The sequence below is a fragment of the Rhinatrema bivittatum genome, chromosome 5 (assembly GCF_901001135.1).
Source record: "Rhinatrema bivittatum chromosome 5, aRhiBiv1.1, whole genome shotgun sequence".
In the NCBI taxonomy this organism is placed as follows: Eukaryota; Metazoa; Chordata; class Amphibia; order Gymnophiona; family Rhinatrematidae; genus Rhinatrema; species Rhinatrema bivittatum.
This window is the reverse complement of record NC_042619.1, coordinates 357,982,712-358,009,728: the sequence shown is the minus strand read 5'-3', so window position 1 is coordinate 358,009,728 and position 27,017 is coordinate 357,982,712. Positions and strand designations below refer to the sequence as shown.

The 27,017-nt window shown below is 42.5% G+C and overlaps 1 protein-coding gene across 1 annotated transcript in view; it reads right to left on the bottom strand.

Moving 5' to 3' along the window:
- Positions 1-27,017, bottom strand: part of COL4A1 (collagen type IV alpha 1 chain) — a 376,455-nt gene that overhangs the window by 27,809 nt on the left and 321,629 nt on the right. The window contains exons 43-44 of the mRNA XM_029604713.1: positions 19,062-19,195; positions 15,139-15,211 (exon numbers count right to left, since the gene is read on the bottom strand). Coding sequence (XP_029460573.1) covers positions 15,139-15,211; positions 19,062-19,195 — 207 coding nt within the window. The remainder of the gene's footprint in view (positions 1-15,138; positions 15,212-19,061; positions 19,196-27,017) is intronic.

Below are 27,017 nucleotides of genomic sequence, written 5' to 3'. Positions count from 1 at the left end.
GTAGATACACCTCCGTCAAATCCAAAGAAGCCAGAAACTCTCCCTTGCACACTGCCGCAATTACTGACCACAGGGTCTCCATCTGGAATCTCGGGACCTTTAGCACCATATTTACCCGCTTCAAGTCCATAATCAGGCAGAAAGTGCCTTCTTTCTTTGGAACTACAAAGTAAATGGAATACCAACCTTTGCCCCTTTCACCCAGAGGAACCGGAATCACTGCCCTTAGCCTCTGCAATCTGTCTAATGTCTCCCGCACCGCCCGATGTTTCTCCAACGACCCACAGGGGAGACTAGAAACAGTTCGGGAATGGGCCGAGCAAATATCAATGCGTAACCATCTCTTATTACGCTGAGGACCCACTGATCCTGAATGATCTTGGCCCACTCACCATAAAACCATGCTAGTTGACCGCCTATTCAGGGAACTATGGAATGGACCGGCCTCGCCTCATTGTGAGGATTTAGCCCCTGTAGCCCCACCTTCTTTGGAAGCTCTGAATGGCCTTCGACTGCCTCAAAAGGACTGCCCCCAGGACTGACCACGAGGAATGAATTTGCTTCTGCAATGCTGGGGCTCCTCTCACAAGACGAAACCGCTAAATGTCCCGAAAACACAACTGAGACTGAACGAACCATCTACCCTTAGGCTTGCCCTCCGGCAACTTCTGCACCTTATTCTCACCCAGATTCTTCATCAATTTGCTCCAGGTCCTCACCAAACAAAAGGCATCCCTTAAAAGGTAGAGACCCCAACTGGGACTTAGATGATACATCCGCCGACCAGTTACGCAGCCATAACAACCTCCTGGCTGATGCCGTGGAATTCAAAACACAAGATGAAGTCCTCACCAAGTCATACAGGACATCTGCAACGTAGGCTTCCACTGCCTCTAAGCGCTCAGCCTTGTCCGCCTCAATACTCATCCTGAAGCTGCTGCACTCGATGCAGACAAGCTGTATGAATGGAGCAAATGGCTGCGTGCAAGCTGAGGGCCAGTACTTCAAAAATCCTCTTGAGGTGAATCTCCAGGTTTCGATCCTGCACATCCTTTGATGACACGGAACCCACTCAGGGATAGTCGTCTTTTTTGTGACCGCCACCTTTGAGAGGATGTGGTTACAGCAGTAGATGTAGCTGGGTTTAAAAAGGGTTTGGATAAGTTTCTAGAGGAAAAATCCATAAACTGCTAATAATTAATAAGAGATAGAAGCTTGAGATTTATTTAATGTTTGGGTACTTGCCAGGCATTTGCGACTTGGATTGTCCACTGTTGGAAACAGGATACTGGGCTTGATGGACTCTTGATCTGACCCAGTATGACATATCTTATGTTCTTACTACCACCATACCTTTCATGAAGTTTCTTGGCGCTATTGCCAGCCCAAACTGTAAGGCAAAAAACTGATAATGTTGGCCAATTATGCAAAAGCAAAGAACTATTTTGTTATGATTTGTGGGTATGTGGGCTCTTGGCTCGAGATGCAAGTTGTTACTACCAATGGGAAGGAACCCCACAGGTCTGCACCATTGGGAGGCGAGGTCAGAAACAGCAGATAGCTCTGGTTGAGGCAATAGAGATCCCATGGCACCAGGAGAGGACCCCCATGAGAGTAGACTGGAGGCAATACCTGGCTAGGGACCCCGAGGGAAGGAATGCCAGACAGACCGCAGAACGGGGGACATGAGGCTTGACCAATGAGGAGGTACTCCAGAGGGCAACCCCGAAGGGAGGAGCTGCACAGCGCAGGATGATTATGTAACACCGTAGGGCTGCCCACAGGACAGGGAAGCCTGAGCTGAGCCTCTAGTGATAATGTAGCGGGGAAGTGTAGGCAGTCCCAATGTCATTTGTAGGTGCAACCCCGAGGAGCAGGGAAGTGTGCAAGTCCCAGGGAAAATGTGCTACCCCAAGGAGCAGGGGAGCTCTGGCAAACACTAATATGAAGGCGTGGACCCAAGAAGTGGGAGGCACCGTCAATCCTGTTCAGGATGCAGGTGCAACCCTGAAGAGCGTGGAAGTCCCTTAGTAGAACTCACAGATAGTTGAGGTGTCCCAGAGGTAGTCCCGAGGAATGGGGGGCCTTGCAGATAGAACTCAGGAGATGCAGAGCCAGCCCGAGGAGCGGGGTAGGCAAGGAGAGCGAGTCCCCAGTGCGTGCACTGGCCCCTGAGAGTGGGTAACAGACAGGGTTCAAATCCAAGGCACGAAGCGTAGTCTCAGGAACACGAAGCAGTAGTCGAAGACATACGGAACTTGTTGCCAAGTCGACTAGCTGAGGGCAAAGGTGGAGTTTAAATATACCGGTCTGATGATGTCATCAACCGAAGATGCCCCCGAGGTTCCCGCCGAGGAGGCTTGAAAGGAGGGTCCGGTGGCACGTGCGCCTAGGAAGGCCCAAAGTCTAGGAAGATGGCGGCAGCGTCCAGGCCACCACGAGGAGTCTCGGAGAACGTGGCGGTGAAGGCTGGCACAAGCCACGAGCAGCCCCGGGGAGGGCAGGAGAGCAATGCAGGAAGTAAGTACACGCGGTCGCAGATGGCTGCGACCGACGGTCATAACACATTTAGAAATCTGGCTTCATTGGAATATGAAAGTAAGCCTCTTAAATCTAGAGACACGAAAAACTCTTGCAATCCAAAGGAATAACAGTGTGAAGAGTTTCCTTGTGAAATCGAGGTATATAAATATTCTGATTCTTGCCCTTTAGATCCAAAATGGGTCCGAGGTAATATGGATCCATTCCCTGAGAAAAACCTGTAATCTGCCTGCTATGGACTCCCTTGGAGAATGAATCCCCTGGGCCTCATTGTGTATTCTGTGGAGCACTATGGGGTCACGTAATATTGCTCCTTGGTTTTCTTGCTCCACCAAAAGTCTGAGACCTGCCTTTACCCCTTGAGAACTGAGAATTATTTCTCCTACCAGGTTTATCTCTCTTAGCTTCCATAAACTAAGAATGAGAGTGATATGGTCGAAAACTTGCATGGGTTTTATCTTCCCATAATCTCTGTAATTGTAATCACCCAGATTTCTAATGGGACAATCCAATTCTTACCCCCAAAGAGGTATTTACTCTTAAAAGGTAAATGCAAAAGTCTAGACTTTGACCAAGAGTCCACAAACCAATTTCTTAGCCACAGAAGTTGTCTAGTTCCTACATAGAGAGCTAAAGACCTAGCAAAATTTCTAATTATATCATATAGAGCATCAGATAAATAAGCTATGGCTGATTCTAGTTTTGCAGTGCTTTCCATCTCAGATAATTGCTGAATCGAACGTAGCAAAGATCCGGACACATAACTAGCACAAACTGCACCCTGCAGCATTCAAGAACCCATGGGAAAGTGTTGTTTCAGTATTGACTCAGGTTTCCCATCTTGTGCATCCTGTAGAGTAGCATTCCCTCCACTGGTAGTCCTCCTGGCTACTGCTGCAACCATCATATCAACCTTAGGCTGTTGAAACAGAGGATCTAACACCTCTGGTCGCATAGGATACAGCCTATTAAAAACTCTAAGGTATCGATAGCCAGCCTCAGATGGATTCCCACTCGGCCAAAATCATAGCCTCAATTTCCAAGTGTAGAGGAAAAGTAGAAGCAGCCTTCTGAGTCTCTTTCACTATTGGATCCCAACCAGGGGTCTCTCAATCTTTTGTTCCTCTAAACATAATGCAGACATAACCTGAAAAATTAAAGCTGACATCTCTTCCTTACGAAACAACCTGATCTTCTCTTCTTCATCTTCACCTGACTGACTCTTACCTTCTTCTAAGGAATCCAGTCCACTTCCACATCTCTCATCTTCCATTCTCAAATAAGAGGGACAATCCAAATCCAGAGAGAGAGTTTCAGCTTTTTCTCACCTCAAATCTCTCTCTCTCTCTTCTGAAGCTTTGAAAATTCAGCAGGTGAAATATCATTCTGTCCTTGTTCTGCAATGCCTTCTTTCTGTCCCTGTAAGGCATGAAAAGCCTGATGTAAAAACTTGAAAAAAAATCAGGGGAAAAGGAAGCAGCGTTAGTGCTAGGCACTTCCTGTTTAAATTCCTGAAGAAAATCCAGCCCCAGTAGAAATTTGTGAGGTCCCTGACTTAACACGGGACCTGCCCTTAATGACGACGTTGCAGGAGACTCATTCAAAATGGCCACCGCGTCTATTTCAGCCATTAGAAGAGCTGCCGCCAACGGCGCTCCTGAAGCTGAGTTTGCTCTGGGAAAAGCCTTTTGTTTATCTGAAATCTCTTTGGAGGAAACTTTCTTGGCAGAGGGAGTGGTCTTACTGGATTTGGGTGAGCTAGATTTACTGTGGCAAAGAACAGACTCCATTCAGCTGAAGTGTGCTTGGCACCACAAATGCCACAGCGGCAAAGCTTCTCAGCCATCGAGTTGAATAAAATAGAGCTGAGGCTGTGACAGCACAAGCAGCTTAAAAAAAAAAAAAAAAAAGAGTAAGCAATTACCTCTTTTAAAGCCTTAAAAAAAAACCCAGCCAGAAACCAGGCAGTAACTCTCAACCTTGCTGACAACGGGAAGGGAGAGGAAGCAACTTACTGCCTCACTGCAGGAGAAACATCCGCAGGGGCATGGCTCAGTTGCACAGTCTTAATATCGCTATAAAAATAGTAAGCGGGCTGAAATCCTAAACAAACAAACTATCTGCTCAAGGCATGTTGAGATCCAAAAAACATCCATCCAGTGGCTGGAGGCAAAGAACACTGGCTGGATTGGTTCTAAATAGGACAGGTTTACTGGTGATGTCATTAAAAAAAAAAATATATATATATAGAATAGAACTCTGCCTCCGTGTGTGCTGGATGAGAGGATATAACCATAGGTTCAGGACCCATGGAGCAGAAGGACGAGGAGGTGGAGCTGTGGTGGAGGGGTGAGATGGGTGGGGCCAACGTCAGGTATGACCTGTGCAAAGGGGCATGGTTTTCAAATTCAGGCCAGAGGCCCATGCCCCTCAGCCCTCTAAGCTCCCCAAAATGTAATTAAAATGTGGCAGGCCAAAGGAGGTATGCATCTACCATGGCCCTGGTGGTCTTTGCTATTTGGAGAAAGGGATATTGTTGGCTTGGAGGGGAGCTTGGAAAGATAGGGGGAAAGGGCTCATTGGCCTGGACTTAGGGCTTTTTTTTTCACGTCCATTGGTGCTTAGGCGGCTATATACTTTCAGGCTAATTTTAAAATGAGCGTGCGTGCACCCATTCACACACGTATCGACACATGAGAGGAGATATGCTTGAACATTTAATCATGCAAGCACTTGTACGCAAATAATCTAAAATACACCTACCGTGCGTACGAAGGCTCCTAATTTTTAAGAGGTTACTTGACAAAACCTATTTCCTCTTCCATAGGACTTTGCTGGCCTTAATGCGCACAGGGAAGCGGATTTTAAAAAACACACTCGTAGGAGGGTCATTCTCACTTTTTCCCAATTAGTCCGCCAGTTTGCCCAGACAATCTCGAGGTCATCCAGACCCCTCTGGTTCTTCATCCTGCATGTCCCCAGCTGACCGGGAGGATCTGCAGACTCGCTCCACCTCAGGAGGCAGCAGTAAAGTTACGTGGCTAACAAGTCACTGCATGCTGCGGTCTCCGGTTTTAAAATACAGAGTTACTCACTTAAGAGTTGGGCCCTGTCCTGGAATGCCCAGGCTCCACCTCTTTTCTGCTCCCTTATTTTTTGGGTCACATGCATATATGTGCATTAATCACGGCTTTCACAATCCGCATTGCTCACGCGCAGCCCACATACGTGCATGTGTGGCCATTTGCTGTGTTGTCCAATATCCTGACATCTTTGCCAGGAAGGATGTTTGCATTTTGGAGCACTTAAGGCTGATTCTGCTTCTACAGAGTGATGAGGAAGCTTAACTTTATCATGTCCCGGAGATGGCTGAACTCTATATTTAAGATCCAGATTCCTTGATACAAAAAGAATGGGTCCAGGTGTTCGCCATATTTTGGCTTGAAGCTCCTGAGGCAGCTTCTGTACTGGAACGGGCCACCATCTGCCTAAGCATGAATGTTTTTGTCCAAGCTGATGAAGATATCTTCTCTAGATTTTGATTCTTCCTGTAATTTAAAAGGGGGATTTCCTTAGGCATCTTCTGCACAAAGGTGGAGTAGGACATGTCCTCAGACTGCCGAGGGGAGGGACTGGACAGACATACGAGTTGTTCATCCTCTGAACAAAAAGAGAGAGGCACTAGAGAAAACTAAGCCCTCTTGGGAATCAAATCAATAAAAAGAACGTCTGGAAGTATTTTATCCTTGGAAGGAGAACACAGGTCTGAACAATTTCATCCATTCATTGATATGGTAGAATAGCAGACTGAGTATCCAATTAGTGAGCCATGGTGACCATAATAGGGATCATTTCTCTTATGTTGGAACAGATGACTTGGACACCTTAGCTAATTAATTCTTTTACAGTCTTTCCAGATCTTTTTCAGACAGGAATGATGATTTACTGAAACAGGAGGAAATGCCCAAGTGGAGCCATCCAATTCTGGGACTAGAATTGGCATTCTCAGCTGTGAAATCTCCTCTCCTTTTAAGCAGAGGTTTCAGAGTATTTTTTTTTTTTTATATATATTTTTGGACGACATAGTGCAGAAGAAAAACCACCAACTGAGAAGATTTGTGCACAAGACACCATCGACTATGCTAGTCAACAGTGCTGGCTTACCGTCCACAGTGGATGACGTCAGTTCCTGTACCAATCTGCTTTGTACACCATTCACATCTTTCCCTATGTCAGTAATCTGGGCGTTACCTCTCTTTCTCCATGCTAGTATCCTTTGGCACCAAATAGCGTAACTTACCTCCCCCTCTTTACTGGAGTGAGAATGGTGATTTATTTATTTATTTATTTATTTTGCACTTTTATATACCGATTTTCCAATAACAGAGCTACTGATCAATTCGGTTTACATTCTGAACAGAACAATGACAAGTTAATGTCTTACAATGAACAGGTAAAAGTAACTTGGATACAGCTATATGGGGTAATAACATAACATAACGTAAATGCTACAGAGCCTAATGTAGGCTAAAACAAAGAAGCAAGGTATTTTATTTATTTATTTTTTTTATTTAGAAACTTTTATATACCGGTATTTGTGGGGACATCATACCGGTTCACATAGTAACTGAAAAGATTGGAAAATACATTGCAACAGGGGAATGTAACTGGGCGGGGGGAAGAACAGAAAGGCAGTAGGAAGGATAGGAGAACAGGAAGGTAATAACCAAAACAATTTACAATGAAAGTCTCCTTAATATAAGGAGGTCACCTGAAAGGGGACTGCGAGGGGGAGTGGAAGGAATTATTCTGTGTAAGCATGGTTGAACAGGAGAGTTTTTAATTTCTTTTTGAATTTAAATGCACAGGGTTCAAGTCGCATGTGGACAGGTAGTGTATTCCAGAGAATGGGCCCGGCAATAGAGATGGCACGGTCTCGGGTGGAGGAGAGATGTGCCAGTTTCAAGGATTGAACATGTAGGGTGCCTTTGTTGGTAGATCTGGTGGCTCGGGTGGACAGGGGGGCAGTGAAAGGGAGGTCGAGCCAGTTGGAGTTGTGGGTGTAAATGGACTTGTGAATTATGGTCAGAGTTTTGTAGTGTATACGGGACATTATGGGGAGCCAATGTAAATCCTTGAGGATGGGGGTAATATGGTCATGTTTGCGTGTGTTTGTAATGAGTCTTGCAGTAGCATTTTGCAGAAGTTGAAGGGGTTTGATAGAAGACAATGGGAGCCCTAAGAGGAGGGCATTACAGTAATCTAGTTTGGAGGTGAGGGTAGCTTGGATCACTGTGCGGAGGTCATGGGCGTAGAGCAGGGGTCTGAGTTTCTTTAGTACATTTAGCTTGAAGAAGCCAGTTTTGAGGATGGAGTTGATGTGAGGTTTCATACTTAGGTTGGGATCAAGAAGGACTCCGAGGTCTCTAACGGAGGGTTGAGCTGTGAGGAGGTTAAGTTTAGGGTCGTTAGGTAGGAGGTCAGGGGGGTGCGAGGAGATGTGAAGGAGTTCCGTTTTGTTGGTGTTGAGAGCAAGCTGAAGGTTGGTGAGGAGGGCGTTGATGGCTGCAAGGCACTTTTCCCAGTGCTCGAGGGCGTCAGATATGGAGTTGTGAATGGGAATGATGATCTGTACATCATCAGCATAAAGGTAGAATTTGAGTTTAAGGTCAGTGAGGAGGTGGCAGAGAGGAGTGAGGTAAATGTTGAATAGAGTAGATGAGAGTGATGAGCCTTGCGGGACTCCTTGTTGTAGGGGGTATGAGGTAGATAGGTTGTTTCCAATTTTCACAGAGAACTTTCTGTTAGAGAGATAGGATTTGAACCAAGCAAGAGCTATTCCTGAGATGCCGATGCTTTCTAGCCGTGTCAGGAGGTGGTGGTGGCTGATGGTGTCAAAGGCCGCTGAGATGTCAAGAAGGGCGAGGAGGTAACTGTGGCCTTGTCCCAGACCTCTGAGGAGATAGTCAGTGAGGGAGAGCAGTAAGGATTCGGTGTTGAAGTGCTTCCTGAATCCAAATTGGGAGACATGGAGAATATCATGGTTTTCTAGGTAGTCCATGAGTTGTGAATTTACCACCTTTTCCATAAGTTTGGAGATAAAAGGGAGATTGGAAATGGGGCGGAAGTTGGAAGGGTCTTTGGGGTCTAGAGAGGGTTTCTTGAGGAGGGGTTTGACAACAGCGTGTTTGAGAGAATCTGGGACTATCCCGTGGGTGATGGAGCAGTTGATAATCTCAGCTATGGTGCTGGATATGCTGTTGGGAATGGCTATTAGCGCTTTGGTGGGAATGGTGTCGTTGGGATGAGAGGCAGGTTTAAGTTTTCGGAGGAGGCCTGTAATTTCTTTAGAGGAGGTAAGATCCATTGTGGCCATTGAAGGTTGGGACAGGGAGGGGATCAAGGGTGGGTTAGTAGGGGGGGACGGGTTGGTGGGGGAAAATCTGGAGAGAAGGTTGTAGATTTTGTTTTTGAAATAATTGGCCAGTTCTTCACATTTGGCCACGGCCTCGGAATCTGGGATAGTGGGGGGGACAGGGGTGGTGAGGCTGGCGACGTAGGAGAAAAGAACTTTGGGGTTGAAATTATATTCATGAATTTTTTTACCATAAAAGTCTCGCTTGTGTTTGAGAGTAGACTGCCTATATGTGTGTAAGGCTGTTTTGTAGATGGAGGAATGTTGCGGGGTTGGGTCCTTACGCCATTTTCTTTCTTTTTGTCTGAGATTGGCTTTTAGGGTTTTTAGCTCCTGGGTGTACCATGGCTTAGAGGGTTTTGCTGCGGTGTTTATGATACGTTCGGTGATTGGGCATAATTTGTTGGCAATGTCTTCTGTGAGGCTATGCCAGGATGCTAGGGCTGTGTCTGGGTCTGAGCAGATAAGCCTTGGTAGGGATGAAGCTAGTGCATCGGTTAGTTCGTCGCTAGGGCAGGTTTTTCAGGAAATGATGGTGGTTTGAGCAGAATGGTTAGTTGGGAGGGGTTTCTTCAAAGTGAGTCGGCTTTCAATGAGGTAGTGGTCAGACCAGGGCACTGGGGTGCAGGTGGGTGGGTTGGCGGTTTGGAAATTGGAGTTAATAAACATTAGGTCCAACGTGTCCAATGGATTTAAGTCTGTTAAGGATTCAAAGAAGGCCTGAGAGTTAAGGATTCAAAGAAGGCCTGAGAGTTCTGGATATGATCTATATAGTTCTCTGGGGGGTTACTAAAGAAGGGTCCTTGGCATGAATAGTTCGGCAGGCTGTTGCTTATGAGAACACTTGATTGAATAACCAAGTCTTAAGTGATTGTTCCAAGGCTGAGCATGAGAGGATTCTGCCCGTTTTATTTTGAACAGAAATAAAGGTTAGCAAATAAAAAAAATATATTATATATATATAAAAGGTGATAGCTTTTTATTGAATCTATTCCTTGGGCTGACACAATGCTTTGAATATATAACCAGATAAGGGCTTTCCAATCCTCGCAGAGGGACCTATTTACTCCTGGGGGAATTCTGCACAAACAAAATGTAAAACTTAAAATACTGTATAAGTCTGCATACTTTATACTGGTCAAAATAACAATATACATGACAGTCTTAAGTAATTACATTTTAAATTAATACAGAAAAAAATTACTACTTAAAAATGCAGAATTTTAAATATTTTGAGCAGAATTTCCCTAGAAATTCACTGTAAGAGTGTCCCTTCCACTCATTCTCCCTACTCCCCTGGCCACTTTGCCCTTTCAGGCCCCAACACCTCCACCTGCCAGTATCTCTCCCATCCACCTCAACCCCTTCCACTCTATCTCCACTCCCAGAGTTTGACCCTGCTATCAATACTGCCCCTCACACAGGCTCCCTCACTCTTTCACACACACACACACACCCTCATACAGGCTCCCTCATTCTCTCGCGCGCACACATCCCCACATATAGGGTCCCTCTTGCTCTCTCACATACACACATCCCTCATACAGGGACACTCTCTCTCTCTCTTGTATACACACCCACACAGGCTCCCTCTCTCTCATGTATACACCCTCACACAGGAACCTATGTCTCTCTCTCACACACCTCTTCACACAGGCTCTCTCTCACACATACACAATCCCTTTACACAGGCTCCCTCTCTCACAAACAAGCGAGCACCCTGACATACACACAATCCCTTTTTCATACACACGAGCTCCCATTCTCTCACACACATACATACTCCTTAACAATCTCCTAAGCTCCCTCTCTGGCACCCACACTCAAGCACCCCCCACATGCTCTCTCTCTCTCACACACACACCTTTCTACAGGCACTCACTCCCACCAGGACCTTTATCTTCACCATGAGAGGGACCTTCGCCATGAGCGGGAAGCACTCTGCTCACGGCATGCTGGTGCCTTCATTTTTGCCAATTTCTATGCAGATTTTGGCAATTCTGCACAGGGGGGATTTCTGCGCAATTTATACGCTCCACAGTAATGCAAAATTCCCTCAGGACTACCTATTGCATATTCTGACAATGTATCATGCTTGCAAGGTTGAGATAAGGGAGTAAGGGTTCTCTGTCGCCGCTCCAACTTTATGGAACTGGTGGCCACAGGATCTGTGCCTTAAGTCTTGTCATAAAACTTTCAAAGGCATATTAAAAACTAAATTGTTCAAGCTGGCTTTCTACTAGAGATATATGAACGTTTTCAGGAGAGACCTTCACGCATATTGCAACTGATGTGATTAATTTTTGTTAGTTTATTTTGATTTATGTATTTGACATTATTATGTATGTTCTTTTGCTAGCCGCCTAGAGCCTCGGAAAAGGAGGCATTTAAATCTGTGAAACAAATAATATAAAATACATTGCTTGACTAGCTGTTGAGAACTAATACTCTCTTCCATGCTACTTTGACCTAAGGAAGAGAGTATTAGCTCTCAACAGCTAGTCAAGAAATGTAATAAGTTAATCCAACAAAAAGTTATCAACGTATATCTTTTTTTTTTTTTCTTCAAATTTGTTAACCTTCATTTCCATGCATTCAAATGGACTAACATGGCTGTTTTATTTTGGATGAAAGTCCTTCTGCCGATGTAGGCTTTTTACTTTTTCCGGAAGCAAAGGCATAAGGTGATTCTAAAACTCTCCTGGATTTTCTGATCCTGGAGGACATGCGAGCACAATGGGCACAGTTTAGCACGGCTGGAAAAGAGCCCCTATATATGTAAATACAGCAATCATAAAAGTGAGTCAATGGTACTTTCATAGAGCATCTAGGACATCTTTTGAAGCCCAGTTTCGATTTCATCTTGAAAAATCACTGAGATGATGTCAAACTTTAGTTCTGGAGGAAAGACTTCTTGGCTGATACTAGAAGGAGAAAAATGGTACTTCTAGCTAAATTACTCTCTTTTTAAGACACTGGATAAAATAAAGAATAAATAAAAACTGAAGAGAAAAGGAAAAATCCTGATGAGTGGTTGTAAAAAAAAAAAAAAAAAAAATACAAGAGAGAAATTCACATTTGTTCAAATAAGCCGAAAGAATAAGATTGAGGAGGACTTGTGTGGCGGGTTACAGCATGGAAAGGTTTGCGCATGCTCAGAAAGATCTTCTAGGGATTTATGAGAAGGTTTCCTCTCTCAGCTGAGGTCACCAACTTGTGTGGACGATAATATTCTGCTTGCCCATGGAGGAAAAAGATTTAGATAACTCTTGACAACCTATAAGTTCAACTGAAACTGCAAAATGAAAGCATATGTTACCTGTAGGGTACAGCAAATTTCATTCTTCTGGTAGTAACTTCCAGGAATATAAAATTGCTGACTTCTTCCATGATAAAATTGACTCTCTTCAGGACGCTCTGGATACTGTTGAGACCTCTGCCTAAACTTTCTAATTCCAATATCTGCCCCAATGAACCTCCTCCATATTGATTTTAGCTTGTAACTGAATTTTGTTGTCTAAACTATTGTCCATTATTAAGCCCACTACATGCCAACAGTTCTTTGTCCTTCATGGATTATTAAGGCAATCAAAGAGTCTCTCTTAGATTAATTTATCACCATTAAATACTGCTATTGCTCAAGGATTGGCAATCTCTGCAGCTCTATTTAATATATCTCTCTCTCCTCTTTGCTAGCTTCTATCAACCTTGGGTGTCTCCTATCATTTCTATGCAGATGACATACAGTTTTTCTTTTCTACCCGTCTTGACTACTGAACAATTTGTGATCATGTGCTTAACTTATATGAAAATCTGGTTATTTCATCACAAACTAAGTCTAAATTTATCCAAAACAGAAATCATGATTCTTGGCAACCCTTCATTTACCCACATCCCTACACATATTACTCGACAACATTAATATTGACATTAGCAATAAAGCACGGAACCTCGGCGTGCATTTTGATCCAAAACTGAACATGCAATCTCATATCCAATCGGTTGTCAAAACTCATTCTATAAGATTTGTTTACTAAAACACATCAAACCTCTACTTGAACATAATGGGCCGGATTTTCAAAGCTTTACACGCATAGAAGGTGTTACGCATGCCAGGCCTATTTTATAAAAGCCCGGTGACGTGTGTAAAGCCCCGGGATGCATCTAAGTCCCGGGGCTTCGAAAAAGGGGCAGAGAGGGGGTGGGGTGGGGTGGTCCAGGGGCAGGGTCAGAGGCTCCCAGCACAGTGCGCGCATGTTATAAAATTGAGCATCCATGTGTGCGTGACGGGTAACGTGCGCACATGTACGCCCGCGCGCTTCTTTGAAAATCTACCCAATGCATTTTGTACTGTCTTACGATCCCTCGTTCTCACTGGCTTGGATTACTGCAACACACTTTACACTGGTCTCCCTACTTCATCCCTATGCCCATTGCAACTTGTCCAAAACTCAGGTGCTCGTCTTCTTTCCAGCTCCAAGCTCACTGACCACATTGCCCCTGTATTACATAATCTTCACTGGCTACCCATTAACTGGCGCAAACAGTACAAATTACTCACTATCATTCACAACCTAATCCATAATAAAAATTGTCAGCTCTCCTCAACCTTATATTTATATACTCCCTCCTGCATTTTAAGATGACAGAACCAAATGCTACTACAAATACCATCTCATAAATCTACTAGGTTAGTTATCACTCAGGAAAGATCCTTCTCCATTGGAACAATCTTCCCACACACATTCGTCTTATATCCGAAACTAAGGAATTTGAAAAGGCTCTAAAAACCCATCTTTTCAAATGCGCTTTTCCTGATTAATATCTTATTTACGTCTCTCCCTCTCTCCCTTAGCATCTCCTCCAGTCCATCGACCCTAGCTCCTGATTCCCTGCCTACTTTCCCCACATCTGTTCTCCTCTTTAATGTATTTTGTTTATTATGTATTTTATTTCGTCATGATTTTATTTTGATTTTACTTTGTTTTAATTTACAGTATTTTAATTCAAGTATGTTATATTTATGTTATATTTACTCTATACATGTTTTATTGTAAACCGCCCTGAACCTTGGAAGGCACAATATATATGTATTTCTAAATAAATAAATAAGTTATTAATGGTTTTTTGAAAGAAGGCATTTTTCCAGCTTTATTAAAGATAGATAACATCTGATTTTTTTTTTTAAAACACCTTCATTAGAGTTATCTTTTCCAGAAAATTATAGAAATTTTCCATTTCTAGAAAAAATAACAGTGTGGTTAGTTGCTGATCACATTCATCACTTTCAGTGCAACCATGAGACTCTGGACCCTTTCAGTCCTGGTTTTAGAAAGAGCACAGTACTAAGACTGGTCTGGGATCTCTGGTAGACTATCTATGAAATAGATGGGGGAGGTGGAATTTTGCTACTGCCCCTTGATATATCATCAGCATTTGATACCCTAGACTTTCAGATTTTATTTTCACATTTGAAGAAAATTGATCAGGTGCATCATATTCTGAGATTGGTTGGGAGCTGTTCCACTGCTTCTGAAACACTGCACAGCCACTAAAATTACTGGGCCAAACCTGAGAGGGTACCTATTATGCATTTAACCTATGTTGACTCCAGCTGCTTGCTGGTAGTCAAGTACAACTGATGTGAATCAGCAGATGCAGTGGGACAGTCTCTCTTTCACTCTGCTTTGTCTACGGCAACAATACATATATGCTTTAGCTCTTGAATAAACCTGTGTTATCAAATCTGTGTATTATCGTACCACTGTTAATAGCTAGATGGGCTCCAGGAACACATCCTTTTGCTCCTAAGAGCTATGAAAAAGTAACAGGGACTCAATCTCCCTATTAGGATCTGTTGGGTACTTATTCCTAATGACCCAGATTGGTCACTGTTAGGAATACGATTCTGGGCCTGACTGACCATTAATCTGACCCACTGTTCTTAAATTCCTTTACCTCTCTAGGTGAAGACACAACAAGGAGGGTAAAGGAATGGTAATTGTAGAAGCAGTGACTGGCAGAGAGTGAATTTGGCCAATGACCTACTTAGGCTTAGGAAAAAAAATAAGGCAAACCATCAGTAAAAATGCACAGCTGCTTTATCACATCATCCAGAACTTATGAGTACAAATAACTCTCTCGTGTCCGTAAAGAACTTTTCATTTATTTTCTAGTCTCACCTGAAAATCCTGGAACCCCTGGATGTCCCTGTTCTCCCTTTTGACCAGAAGTGCCAGGTGATCCCGAATCGCCCTGCAGAGCAATAGAATTAAAGCCACTTGACATTACAGAATGAACAACCTGTCAGCAGAGCAATGGTATTCCAAACGAGTTTCTCATACTTCCATAATTATTTGTAGAGGAGACATAAGGAGGTTCATATTCGGCTGCTTATCCGGCTGAACTAATTATCTGGATACACCCCCATCAGGCTGCTGCACCACTGAACATACCTGACTTCTATAAGTTATCCAGATAAGTTTATCTCACTAACTTTACGACATGACCAGAATTATCTGGATGACTTACCAGGCTAACAACCCCTCCCAGTTATGCTCCTGCCTCACCCACCGTTTTGCCAGCTAAATATTTAACCAGATAAGTAGTTATCTGGATAAGTGGCGACCGTTGATTCTCAGGCAAATATTCAGCTGCCACCACTTAGCACTGAATATAAACTTCTTTATCAATCTCTGGTCTACAAGTAGCAGCGGATTGTTGAATATGCTCTACCACCCTTGGATAAATATCCCATAGTAACATACAGTTGTAATGACGGCAGAAAAAGACCAAATGGTCTATATAGACTGCCCAGCAAGCTTCTTATGGTAGTAACTGCCACTCCTTGCTAGAGATGTGAATCGTTTTTTGTGTTCGTGTCGTTCTTCATTTTTCGGCTGCCGCTAAAAGTGTCCTTTTTTTTGCGGTTCGAGTTTTTTTTTTTCCGCGAAAAATCATTTTTTGAGTTAGTGCACGCTGACTCCCCGTTAGCGCGCGCTAACTCCCCGTTAGCGCGCACTAACAAAAACCATTAGATTTTGTTATTTTTTGTTACTTTTTGTTAGTGCGCGCTAACGGGGAATTAGCGCGTGCTAATGGGGAATTAGTGTGCACTAATCGAAAAATCGAATTTTTGTGAAAAAACAGGAAAATCCCAATCATTTTTCGGGGTCCCCGAAACATGCCGAATTGGACAATTTCGTTGAAATTTTCTAATTCGGAAAAAACGAATGCACATCTCTACTCCTTGCAGCTTTCCCCCAAGTCTTATGTTAAGGGTAGTAATATTAAAAAACAAAACCAAGCAACTGTCAAACTCATAAAAAAAAAAATTACTCCTAGTAACATTTTTACAGGGTGAGCAGCCTTCCTGATAATTCATACAGTGCTGCTGCTTGGATTTGACTGTAGAAGCAGTCCCGTGCTTTTTCCATAATGTCTGCATATCAGTACCCTGGACCGTAAAAGTCAGGGCCCAGCACTGATTGTTGTCTGAATCAATTTCCCCTTTTCTCCCCCCCCCCCTGCCGTCAAAGCGGACAGCGCTGCTGCAGTTGCACCAATATCATGTATGCTAATTGGTTAAGGGTAGTAATCCCCATGCCTTCTGTTAGAGGTAGCAGCTGCTGCTCCATGCTGGTTATCCCCATGAACCTTTTTCTTAAATTTCCAACTCTAGCATTTAGTGTTTATCCCATGCCCTTCCTCTTCCAGAAGGGCATTCCAGGCATCTACCACCCTCTCCCTGAAGAAATATTTCCTGATGTTGGTTCTAAGCCGTCCTCCCTAAAGTTTCATATAGTGACCCCTAGTTCTACTGTTTTCTTTCCTCCGGAAAAGACTTGATGAACATCCATCATTAAAACCATTCAGGTATCTGAAGGTCTGTTTCATATCTCCCCTGCACCTCCTCTCTTCCAGGCTGTACATATTCAGATCCTTCAGTCTCTCCTCACTAGTCTTCCAATACAGATACCACACCATTTTAGTTACCCTTTTCTCTGGGCCACCTCCGACCTGTTTCTATCCTTTTTCAGATATTGTCACCAGAACTGAACACAGTACTATAGGTGAGGCCTCGCCAAGGCCCTTTTACAAGGCAATTATCACTGCTTTTTTCTTACTGGTTATTCCTCTCTCTACACAGCCCAGCATTCTTCAGGTCCAAGAACTGATCCCTGTGGCACTCCACTTAATATGGTTCTCTCATCAGATTATGTTCCATTTACCATTATACGCAGTCTCTTGTCAGCCAACCAATTTGTAATCCACTCTACCACCTTGGGCAGAGTCCCAAGCTTCTCATTTTATTCACAAGCCTCCTATGCGAGACCATATCAAAAGCGTTCCTGAAAACCAAGTAAATCACATCTAGCAATTTTCCTTGATCCAATTCTCTAGTCACCCAATGAAAAAAGCAATCAGATTTGTCTGACAGGACCTTCCCCTGGTGAATCCATGCTGCCTTGGGACCAGCAACCCACTGGATTGTAGATAGTTCACAAAACTTTTCTTCAGCAGTGTCTCCATTAATTTTTTCACCACTGAGGTCCTCTCTATCATTCTTGTGAAGTGGGACCACCATAGCTCTTCTCCATGGACACAGCATCTCTTCCATTTCCAGGAATCTACTGAACAGGCCGTTAAGCGGACCCACCAGAATATCTCTAGGATGTGCATCATCCGGCCCCATGACCTTGTCCACTTTCAGTTTTCCTGGCTCCACCCATATATTCTCTTCTGTCAATGGAGTTTTATCTACTCCACCCCCATCTTCAGTCTTCTCAACCCGCATCGGTCCTTCTCCAGGGTTTTCTTTTGTGAATACGGAACTGAAGTATTTGTTTAATATTTCTGCCACTTCTTTGTCTCTCTCCACACATTGCTCCTTGTCACCTTTCAATTTCACTATTCCACTTTGGGCCTCCCTTCTTTCTCTAATGTATCTGAAAAATGTTTTGTCATCTCACTTTACCTCTTTGGCAATCCTTTCCTCTGCTTGACCTTTTGCCTTCCTGATATTTTTCTTCATCTCTTTCAGTTTTCAAAACAAGGTTACACTTCAATTTTAACAAAACACAATATAGTAGACCAATGGAAAGTGATGGGAAAACAATGGTAAACAAATGATTTTCTATCATTAGCTAGCGTCATCAAAATATCCATGTGCTGATTTCTTGATCCTACTGTTCCCTCTTGATTTTCTTTTCTAAATCTCCTGTCTTGTATTTCATTTCTTAGATATGTATTCTCTTTTGGAATAAAGATGTGTACCTTTTAATTATAACCAGCCTGCAATGCTTTTTTTTTAAGTTTCCATCCCATAAACTAGGGATAAGTCAAATGAAAACTAAACAAATTGCAGCCTAGTTTGATTTTGAAAGAATCTGCTGAGTCTTCCAAGATCCATGAGTAAAATTCAACTGCAGTAGACATAGGAAGAGGACCAGAATCTGTAAAGGCTAGCTGATCTATGCAAGGATTTTGAGTGGATCTTTTTGTGGATTTTGCCAATAACAGTCCTGCTGTTTTTGTATGGTGTTTATTGTATCTGGGCTGGGCTGAGGAGCAGTAGAGCCTGAGTGAGGAGACACGCTAAGGGCCTTTGAAGAGTTCAGTCTTTTCCCCTGGTATGGGAACTCCAGGAAGACATGTGACCTACTCTTGGTCATGAGCCTCCTTCATGAGCCCCTGTGCCCAGGACCAGATTATGACAGGGGCTGCATCAAATTACTTCGAAATACAACTGACATGTCATGAATGAAGAGTAACAAGAACATAAAAAGTTCAACAAATATCCATAACAGTTCAAAGTTTAATTTATATATTAAGCAAGCAGAACATTCAAGTTGCCAGCATCCAGCCAAGAAACCATTGATATAAATAATTTAACAGGCCCCCAAGAAATATGAACATTTCTTGGCTGGATGCTGACAACTTGAATGTTCTGCTTGCTTAAGAATAAATTAAACTTTGAACTGTTTTGGACACTCATTGAATTTTTTGTGTCCTTCCTCCTCTTATTGGTCTCTCAGCCCTGATGGTTGGACCTTCGCCTATTACTATTTATTTGCTCATGAATGAAATATTAAACAAAACTTACTGGAATTCCTTGAAATCCTGGATCACCTTTATATCCTGTAATTCCAGGAGCTCCAGGCCAACCTCGGTCACCCTTTTCTCCTTTGGTTCCTTCTTGGCCTAAAGGACCAGGTAACCCTTCTTTGCCTGGCAAACCTACATAGAAAATTCATGATTTCTCAGTCATTCTTTCCATCCAACATCACTTGAAGAGTATTTCAGATTTGGTATAAAAATTGATATTTCAAAAAAAGGTGAGAAGCAAACTTATAGTTAGATATGATTGGTCATCAGCTTGACATGATTCAAGAATGCCACTTTCATTAATATATTAAAGCTATCATGCATGATACGTTACTATACGAATACGGCACAAAAGGAAGGAAGATAAACCTTATAATTTGAGGATAACAGAGAGCAATGACAATTCTATTTTATCCCCATAAATATGCATGCATTTATTTGCATTTATTTCTCACCTAAACTCCAGGGCATTCTAAATGAGTTACAAGAGTAGCGACTTCTAGTTTAATAAAATGAAAAACGAATTTCAACAACATATAAAAAAAATAAGAATGTACTCACATACTATAAGTAAAAGCAAGAATACATACAATGCAGATATCAGTCAATAACAAGAGAGACACAAATATTAAAAGGCCAAGTAGCCTGAAACTATGGCAAATTGTCCAGTTCTAACCAGACGGCAAGTGTATATTAATCAAGCAAATTGAACATAAGAACATACTGAGTAAAAATAAAAAACATACAATTATCAAAGGGAAACAAGTTGCACACTCAACAAAATTCTCTTTATTTATACAACAGGAAGTTTATTCCTATATAACACTGTCTGGGTTTGTGGACCCTTTGTGCTGTGGTGTAATTGGCGCCACCTAGTGGATGAACCCACCAGGCTTGCACTGGCAGCTGGCAGAGAAGCCTTGGGCAGGACCGGCTGGATCTGTGCCTAGACCAGCTGACTCACCCGCAGTTTGAGCACCTGGGGTCTGGTGGCTGGTAGGTCTTAGGAGGGTCCATAGGACTGCCCAGTGGTATAATGTCGAGAGTCCAGGCTAGGATCAAGGCAGGCAGCAAATGGAAGGGTCGAGAAGCAGACCAGTGGTTGGGGCAGGCAGCAGGCAGCAGAGACGAGAGGCAAGCTAGTGGTCGGGGCAAGCGGCAGACAGCAGAGATGAGCAACAAACTAAGGTCAGAGCCAGGCAGACAGCCCAAGGGGAGCAAAGAACAGAGGCCAGAATAAAAAAAGCAGGAAGGAATGGACAAGGACAGGATGGAGAGAAGGCAAGAACAAGGGACACAGGAAGCAACACACATTGGGAACACATGGAACACCACGGACATGTTGCTGATGCAAGGCAGTGCATTCCAGGGGCCCATAAATAGGGCTGCAATCAGTGTCATCAGTGGGTGCCGCAGCTCCTTCCTGATGTGGGCCCTTTAACGCTGGAGGTGCCAGGTGTATGCATACCTAAGAGGCATCAAGGAGCAGAGGTGATAGCAGAGTCCACCATGAGGAGAAGATGGTGGCGTCCCAAGCCGTGACCTCGGACCAGCAGCAGTTGTGGTAAAAGACATGGCCCATGGGGCTCTCCCGCGAGTTGTGAAGCATAACATTACCCCCTCTCCAAATCCCCTGCCCCTGTTTTCGGGGCCTGGGTTTTTTGGGGAATCATTTGAGGATGTCACAAATCTGTTGAGGTGCTTGCAGATTGGAAGCTGGCTTCCAAGAGTTTTCTTTAGGACATGAAATACTGGAGCTTGCTTCTCACCCTTGAGAATCCAGAATTTCAGCAACCTCATGCTGTGTATCTTCTTCGATGATAACACCAGGGGACTTAAGAGATCTTTTTGGCCAAGACAGAATGTCAGGTTTCAACATCATGGATCCTTAGTGATGTTATTAATTTAAGCTTGTACGCCACTGGACCCAGCTATCACTCAATGGGAAAGGGACCAACGAATCATGGTACAAATTTCATAGAAGGAATCTGGAGTCTGAGGTTCTTCATGCTGAGCCAAACCAAGATTCTAGGATGAAGCAGGTGGTGCTAGGCAACATTTCCTGTCTGTCTGGCTTTTAGCACACCCCACAGTTTGTTCCAAGAGCTCCAATAATTCTTGCTCTTTTAGGCTCACTGCTGGGCAAGTGTCAGGCACAGAAACAGGTCTGGGTAGGTGGGGGTGGCATTCAAGACCACATAGAAGGGAGATGACTCAGTGAAGGAGTTAATATGTTTATGGGCAAATTCAGCCCATATAAGCAGGGAGGTCCGCTTGTCCTGTTGTTGATTAACATAGGAATACAGGAAGGCCTTAAGGCTTTTGTTTACCCACTTTGTCTAACCACTGCTCTGAGGATGATAGACTGAGGTAAAATCAAAGGTCCCTCCAAAACTTTGACAAAGAACTCTCCAGTAATAGGCAGGGAATAGAGAGGATGTGAGGGGCAACCCATGAAGATGGAAGATATGCTGTATAAAGAGCATAAGCAGTGCAGCCGAATGCTTGGGTTCCTGTTAAGTACTGCAACCAAATGTGTGTTCATCCCTCATGTTTTGGATAATGAAGACTAAGATCACTTTCGGGAAGTAAACTAATTTTCTCTTTGGCTCTGATTTTATATGCATAAAAACAATAAAAAAAATTTTTTGAACTGCAGTGATGTGAGACCCATGATTATGAATGACCCGCACAAGCTTATGGACAAATATAGGTCTATTTGCTGCCAGGGTTAAGATGATCTCTCTAATTCTATGCTGGTGCTGATTTTGTGTGGATATTGATATTGTAAAATTAAAAAAAATTTTTGAGAGGATTATGTTCACCATCTTTTTCAAAGGCATATTTTTCTAGTTTGGCATAGAGATGGTGATCACGAAGCTTTTGGAGGACTTGTTTGACATGAAATTGATATTCTGCTAAGAATATTGAGAAGTTCAGGATATCATAAGAACATAAGAATTGCCCAGTATACTGTTTCCAACAGTGGCCAATTCAAGTCACAAGTAAATCTCAAGCTACTATTGCTTATTAATTAATAGCAGTTTATCGATTTTTCCTCTAGGAACTTATCCAAACTTTTTAAAACCCAGTTACACTAACTGCTGTAACCACATCCTCTGGCAATGAATTCCAAAGCTTAACTATGCATAGAGTGAAAAAGAATTTTCTCTGATTTGTTTTACATGAGCTACTTGCTAACTTCATAGAGTGCCCCCTAATCCTTCTATTATCTGAGAGAGTAAATAACCGATTTACATTAACTTTTTCAAGACCTTTCATGAATTTGTAGACTTCTTTCATATTCCCCTTCAGTCGTCTCTTTCCAAACTGAACAGCCCTAACTTCCTTAGCCTTACCTCATATGGCAGCTGTTCCATGCCCCTTATCATTTTGGTCACCCTTATCTGCACTTTCTCTAGTGCAAGTATATCTTTTTTGAGATACGTTGACCAAAATTGAACACAGTATTCAAGATGCGGACTCACCATGGACTGATACAGAGGCTTTATGACAATCAATCATTTTATTTGCCATTCCCTTCTTAATAATTCCTAACATCCTGTTTGCTTTTTTGACTGTCGCAGCACAATGAGCTGACGATTTCAATGTAATGTCCACTATGATGCTTAGATCTCTTTCCTAGGTGGTAACTTCTAAGATAGAACCTAACATTGTGTAACTACAGCAAAGGATATTTTTCCCTATATACATCACTTTGCAATGTTCACGTTAAATTTAATCTGCCATTTGGAAGCACAATCTTCCAGTCTTTCAAGGTCCTCCTACAATTTATCACAAACCACTTGAGATTTAACTGCTCTGTATAATTTTGTGTCATCCTCAAATTTGATCACTTCACCCTTTTCCAGATCATTTATAGATATGTTAAAAAGCACTGGTCCAAGTACAGATCCCTGAGGCACTCCACTGTTTACCTTATTCCACTGTGAAAACTGATCATTTAATCCTACTCTCTATTTCCTCTCTCTAAATCAGCTTGCAATCCACAAAAGGTCATCACCTCCTATCCCATGACTTTTTAGTTGTCTTAGAAGCCTCTCATGAGGGACTTTGTCAAACGCCTTCTGAAAATCCAAATACACCACCGTCTACTGGTTCACCTTTGTCCACATGTTTATTCACCCCTTCAATAAAAATGTAGGAGATTTGTGAGGCAAGACTTCCCTTGGGTAAATCCATGCTGGCTGTGTCCCATTAAACCATCTAAATGTTTTTTTATTTTTTTTCTTTATAACAGTTTCCACGATTTTTCCCAGCACTGAAGTCAGGCTCGCTGGTCTATAATTTCCCAGATCACCCCTGGAGCCCTTTTTAAATATCAGGGTTACATTGGCTACCTTCCAGTCTTCAGGTACAATGGATGATTTTAAGATAGGTTACAAGTTAATTGAAAAAGGTCTGAAATTTCATTTTTTAGTTCTTTCAAGACCCTGGGGTGTATGCCATCCGGTCCAGGTGATTTACTACTTTTCAGTTTGTCAGTCTGGCCTACCATATCTTCCAGGTTCACAGTGATTCAGTTCAGTTCATCTGAATCGTCACCCTTGAAAACTGTCTCCGGAATGGGTATCTCCCCAACATCTTCAGTAAACACCAAAGCAAAGAAATTGTTAAATCTTTCCGTAATGGCCTTTTCTTCCCTAAGTGCCCTTTTAAACCCCTCGATCATCTAATGGTCCAACTGACTCCCTCGCAGGCTCTCTGCTTCGGATATATTTTTTAAAGTTTTTATTGCGAGTTTTTGCCTCTACGGCCAATTTCTTTTCAAATTCTCTCTTAGCCTGTCTTATCAATGTCTTACATTTAACTTGCAAACATATACCTGTGTACATTTCAACACATATTTTATTAATTAGTTATAATTCAAATCCACATACATCTAAAACCTACTCACACTCGTCACGCATACCACATTCAATCACTAGTTACAATATTGCACCTATCACTAATAATATATCATAGCTATCTCTCACAAATTAAAAAACATACACATATTGCACATAATTATTATACAACAATTTTAAACATCCGTGATTACACCACTTAAAGATATCCAATACTATCTACCTACTCTGTTCCCTTCTTAATTGATCTTTTTAAGCTTCTTACTTAATCTTTTCTTAAAGTTCCTACTCTCTTTTGAAACTCCTTATTCCATACCCTTCTCACTTAATCTTATTTTAGAGTTCCCTCCTTATTTCGTTCCCTTCTCACTTAATCTTATGTGTTGAAATGTACACAGGTATATGTTTGAATATTTATTCATGAAAGAATAATACCTGTGGATAGCCCATTTGTGTTAGTATATACTTGACCATTGTGGTTACATTTAACTTGCCAATGCTTATGATTAATCCTATTTTCTTCTGAAGGATCCAATTTTTGAATGAAGATCTTTTGGCTAAAACAGCCTCTTTACCTCACTTTTTAGCCATGCTGGCAATCGTTTGACCTTCCATCCAACTTTCTTAATGTGATGAATACATATGGACTGTGCTTCTACGATGGTAATTTTTTTTTTTTTTTAACAATGTCCATGCCTGTTGTACACTTTTCACAGTTGTAGCTGCATGTTTCAATTTTTTTATTTTTTTTTAACTATTTTTCTCATTTTATCAAAGTTTCCCTTTTGAAAGTTTAGTGCTATAGTCGTGGATTTACTTACTGTCCCCTTCCAGTCATTAATTCAAATTAGATCATATTATGATCACTATTGCCAAGTGGCCCGCACCACCATTACCTCTCTCAACAAATCCTGTGTTCCACTGAAAATTAGGTCTAATATTGCTCCCTCTCTCGTCGGTTCCTGAAGCAATTCGATTCACGAACTTTATCTCTCTAGCATGTCCTGATGTATCACTTACCCAGTCAATATTGGGGTAATTACAAAGATTATAATATGCTGTGGTCCCTCCTGATGCAGTTAACACGAAACACGGACCGTGTCGGGGGACATTTATAAAAAATTTCCTTTGTTCACTTGAAGGAGTTGCCTTATTGAATGAACTATGATTGTTTGGACACAGGGGGACATTTATAAAAAATTTCCTTTGTTCACTTGAAGGAGTTGCCTTATTGAATGAACTATGATTGTTTGGACACATAATAAATACACTTTTGAATGGGACCCTATTTTCTTTCCTGCACCTGTTCATCTGAGTACTTGCTTATGTGCAAGGTTTGCTTCTGCTGACTTTTGGTAATTGAAATCTCCCATTCTTACTGCACTACCAATTTGGTTAGCTTCCCTAATTTCTCTTAGCATTTCACTGTCCATCTCACCATCATGGTCAGGTGGACGATAGTATATTCCTATCACTATACTCTTCCTCAACATGCAAGGGATTTCTACCCAAAAAGATTCAATTGTGCATTTAGTATCTTGAAGGATCTTTATCCTATTAGAATCTATGCCACCCCGGACATAAAGCACCACTCCGCCACCAAGATGATCCTCTATGTCATTTTGATATCATTTGTACCCCAGTATAGCACCGTCTCATTGGTTATCCTCCTTCCACCAAGTCTCTGAGATGCCAATTAAGTCTATGTCATCATTCTTAGACTTCTGGCATTAGCATACAAACATTTCAAAGTGTGTTATTTGTTTGTGTTTACATTCTGCTTTTCAGTTGACAGGGATAAATTGGAATTTTTTAGCTCAGGTAAGTTTTTAATTATAGGCACTTGGACTACTTTTCTTATTATTGGAACCTCTCAGTTGGGATACCCTAACTCTAATGCTTCATTATTATCCTTTGAAGATACCTCCCTCCGAACCATGCGCTGTTGAGCGACTGTCAACTTTCCTCTTTGATTTAGTTTAAAAGCTGCTCTGTCTTCTTTTTAAAGGTTAGCGCCAGCAGCCTGGTTCCACCCTGGTTAAGGTGGTGTCCATCCCTTTGGAAAAGAGACTCCCTTCCCCAAATGGTTCCCCAGTTCCTCACAAAACTGAATCCTTCTTCCTTGCACCATCGACTCATCCATGCATTGAGACTCTGGAGCACTGCCTGCCTCTGGTGACCTGCGCGTGGAACAGGGAGCATTTCAGAGAATGCCACCCTGGAGGTTCTGGATTTCAGCTTTCTACCAAAGAGCCTAAATATGGCTTCCAGAACCTCCCTCCCACATTTTCCTATGTCGTTGGTGCCCACATGTACTAAACAGCTGGCTCCTCCCCAGCACTGTCTAAAATCCTATCTAGGTGACGCATAAGGTCTATCACCTTTTTCACCAGGTAGCCATGTTACCAGGCGATCCTCCCACCCAGCTGTCTACATTCCTAATAATCAAATCACCAACTATAATGGCTGACCTATCGCTTCCCTCCTGGACTGTAGCCCTGGGAGACACATCCTTAGTGCGAGAGGACAATGCACCACCTGGAGAGCAGGTCCTTGCTACAGGATCATTTCCTGCTGCACCAGATTGAAGTTCTCCAATCATGAGATCTTCCTTCTCCAAGGCAGCACCAGTGCTGCCAGACTGGAGTTGGGACTTGGCTACGCTGTCCCTGAAGTCTCATCTATATACCTCTCTGTCTGCCTCAGCTCCTCCAGGTCTGCCACTCTAGCCTCTAGCGATTTGACTCATTCTCTGAGAGACAGGAGCTCTTTGCATTGGATGCAAACATACAATTTCACACCAGCGGGCAAAAAAATCATACATATAACAATGGATGCAGAAGACTGGGAGGCCCACTCTTGCTGCTGGACTCCTGCCTTTATCTTAAATTTGTTCAGTTCCTAGTTTAGGTTGCTAGAGGAGTAGGTCTGCATACAATTAGGGTCCTTTAAATTTATTAGTGTATTCATTATATATCTGGTAGTGACCTACAAGGGAATGATTAAACTTTGATAAAGTATGCAGAATTTCTGAATTTAAGTTAAAAGGCTGATTTTTTTTTTTTTTTTGTAGTTTGAAAGTGTCA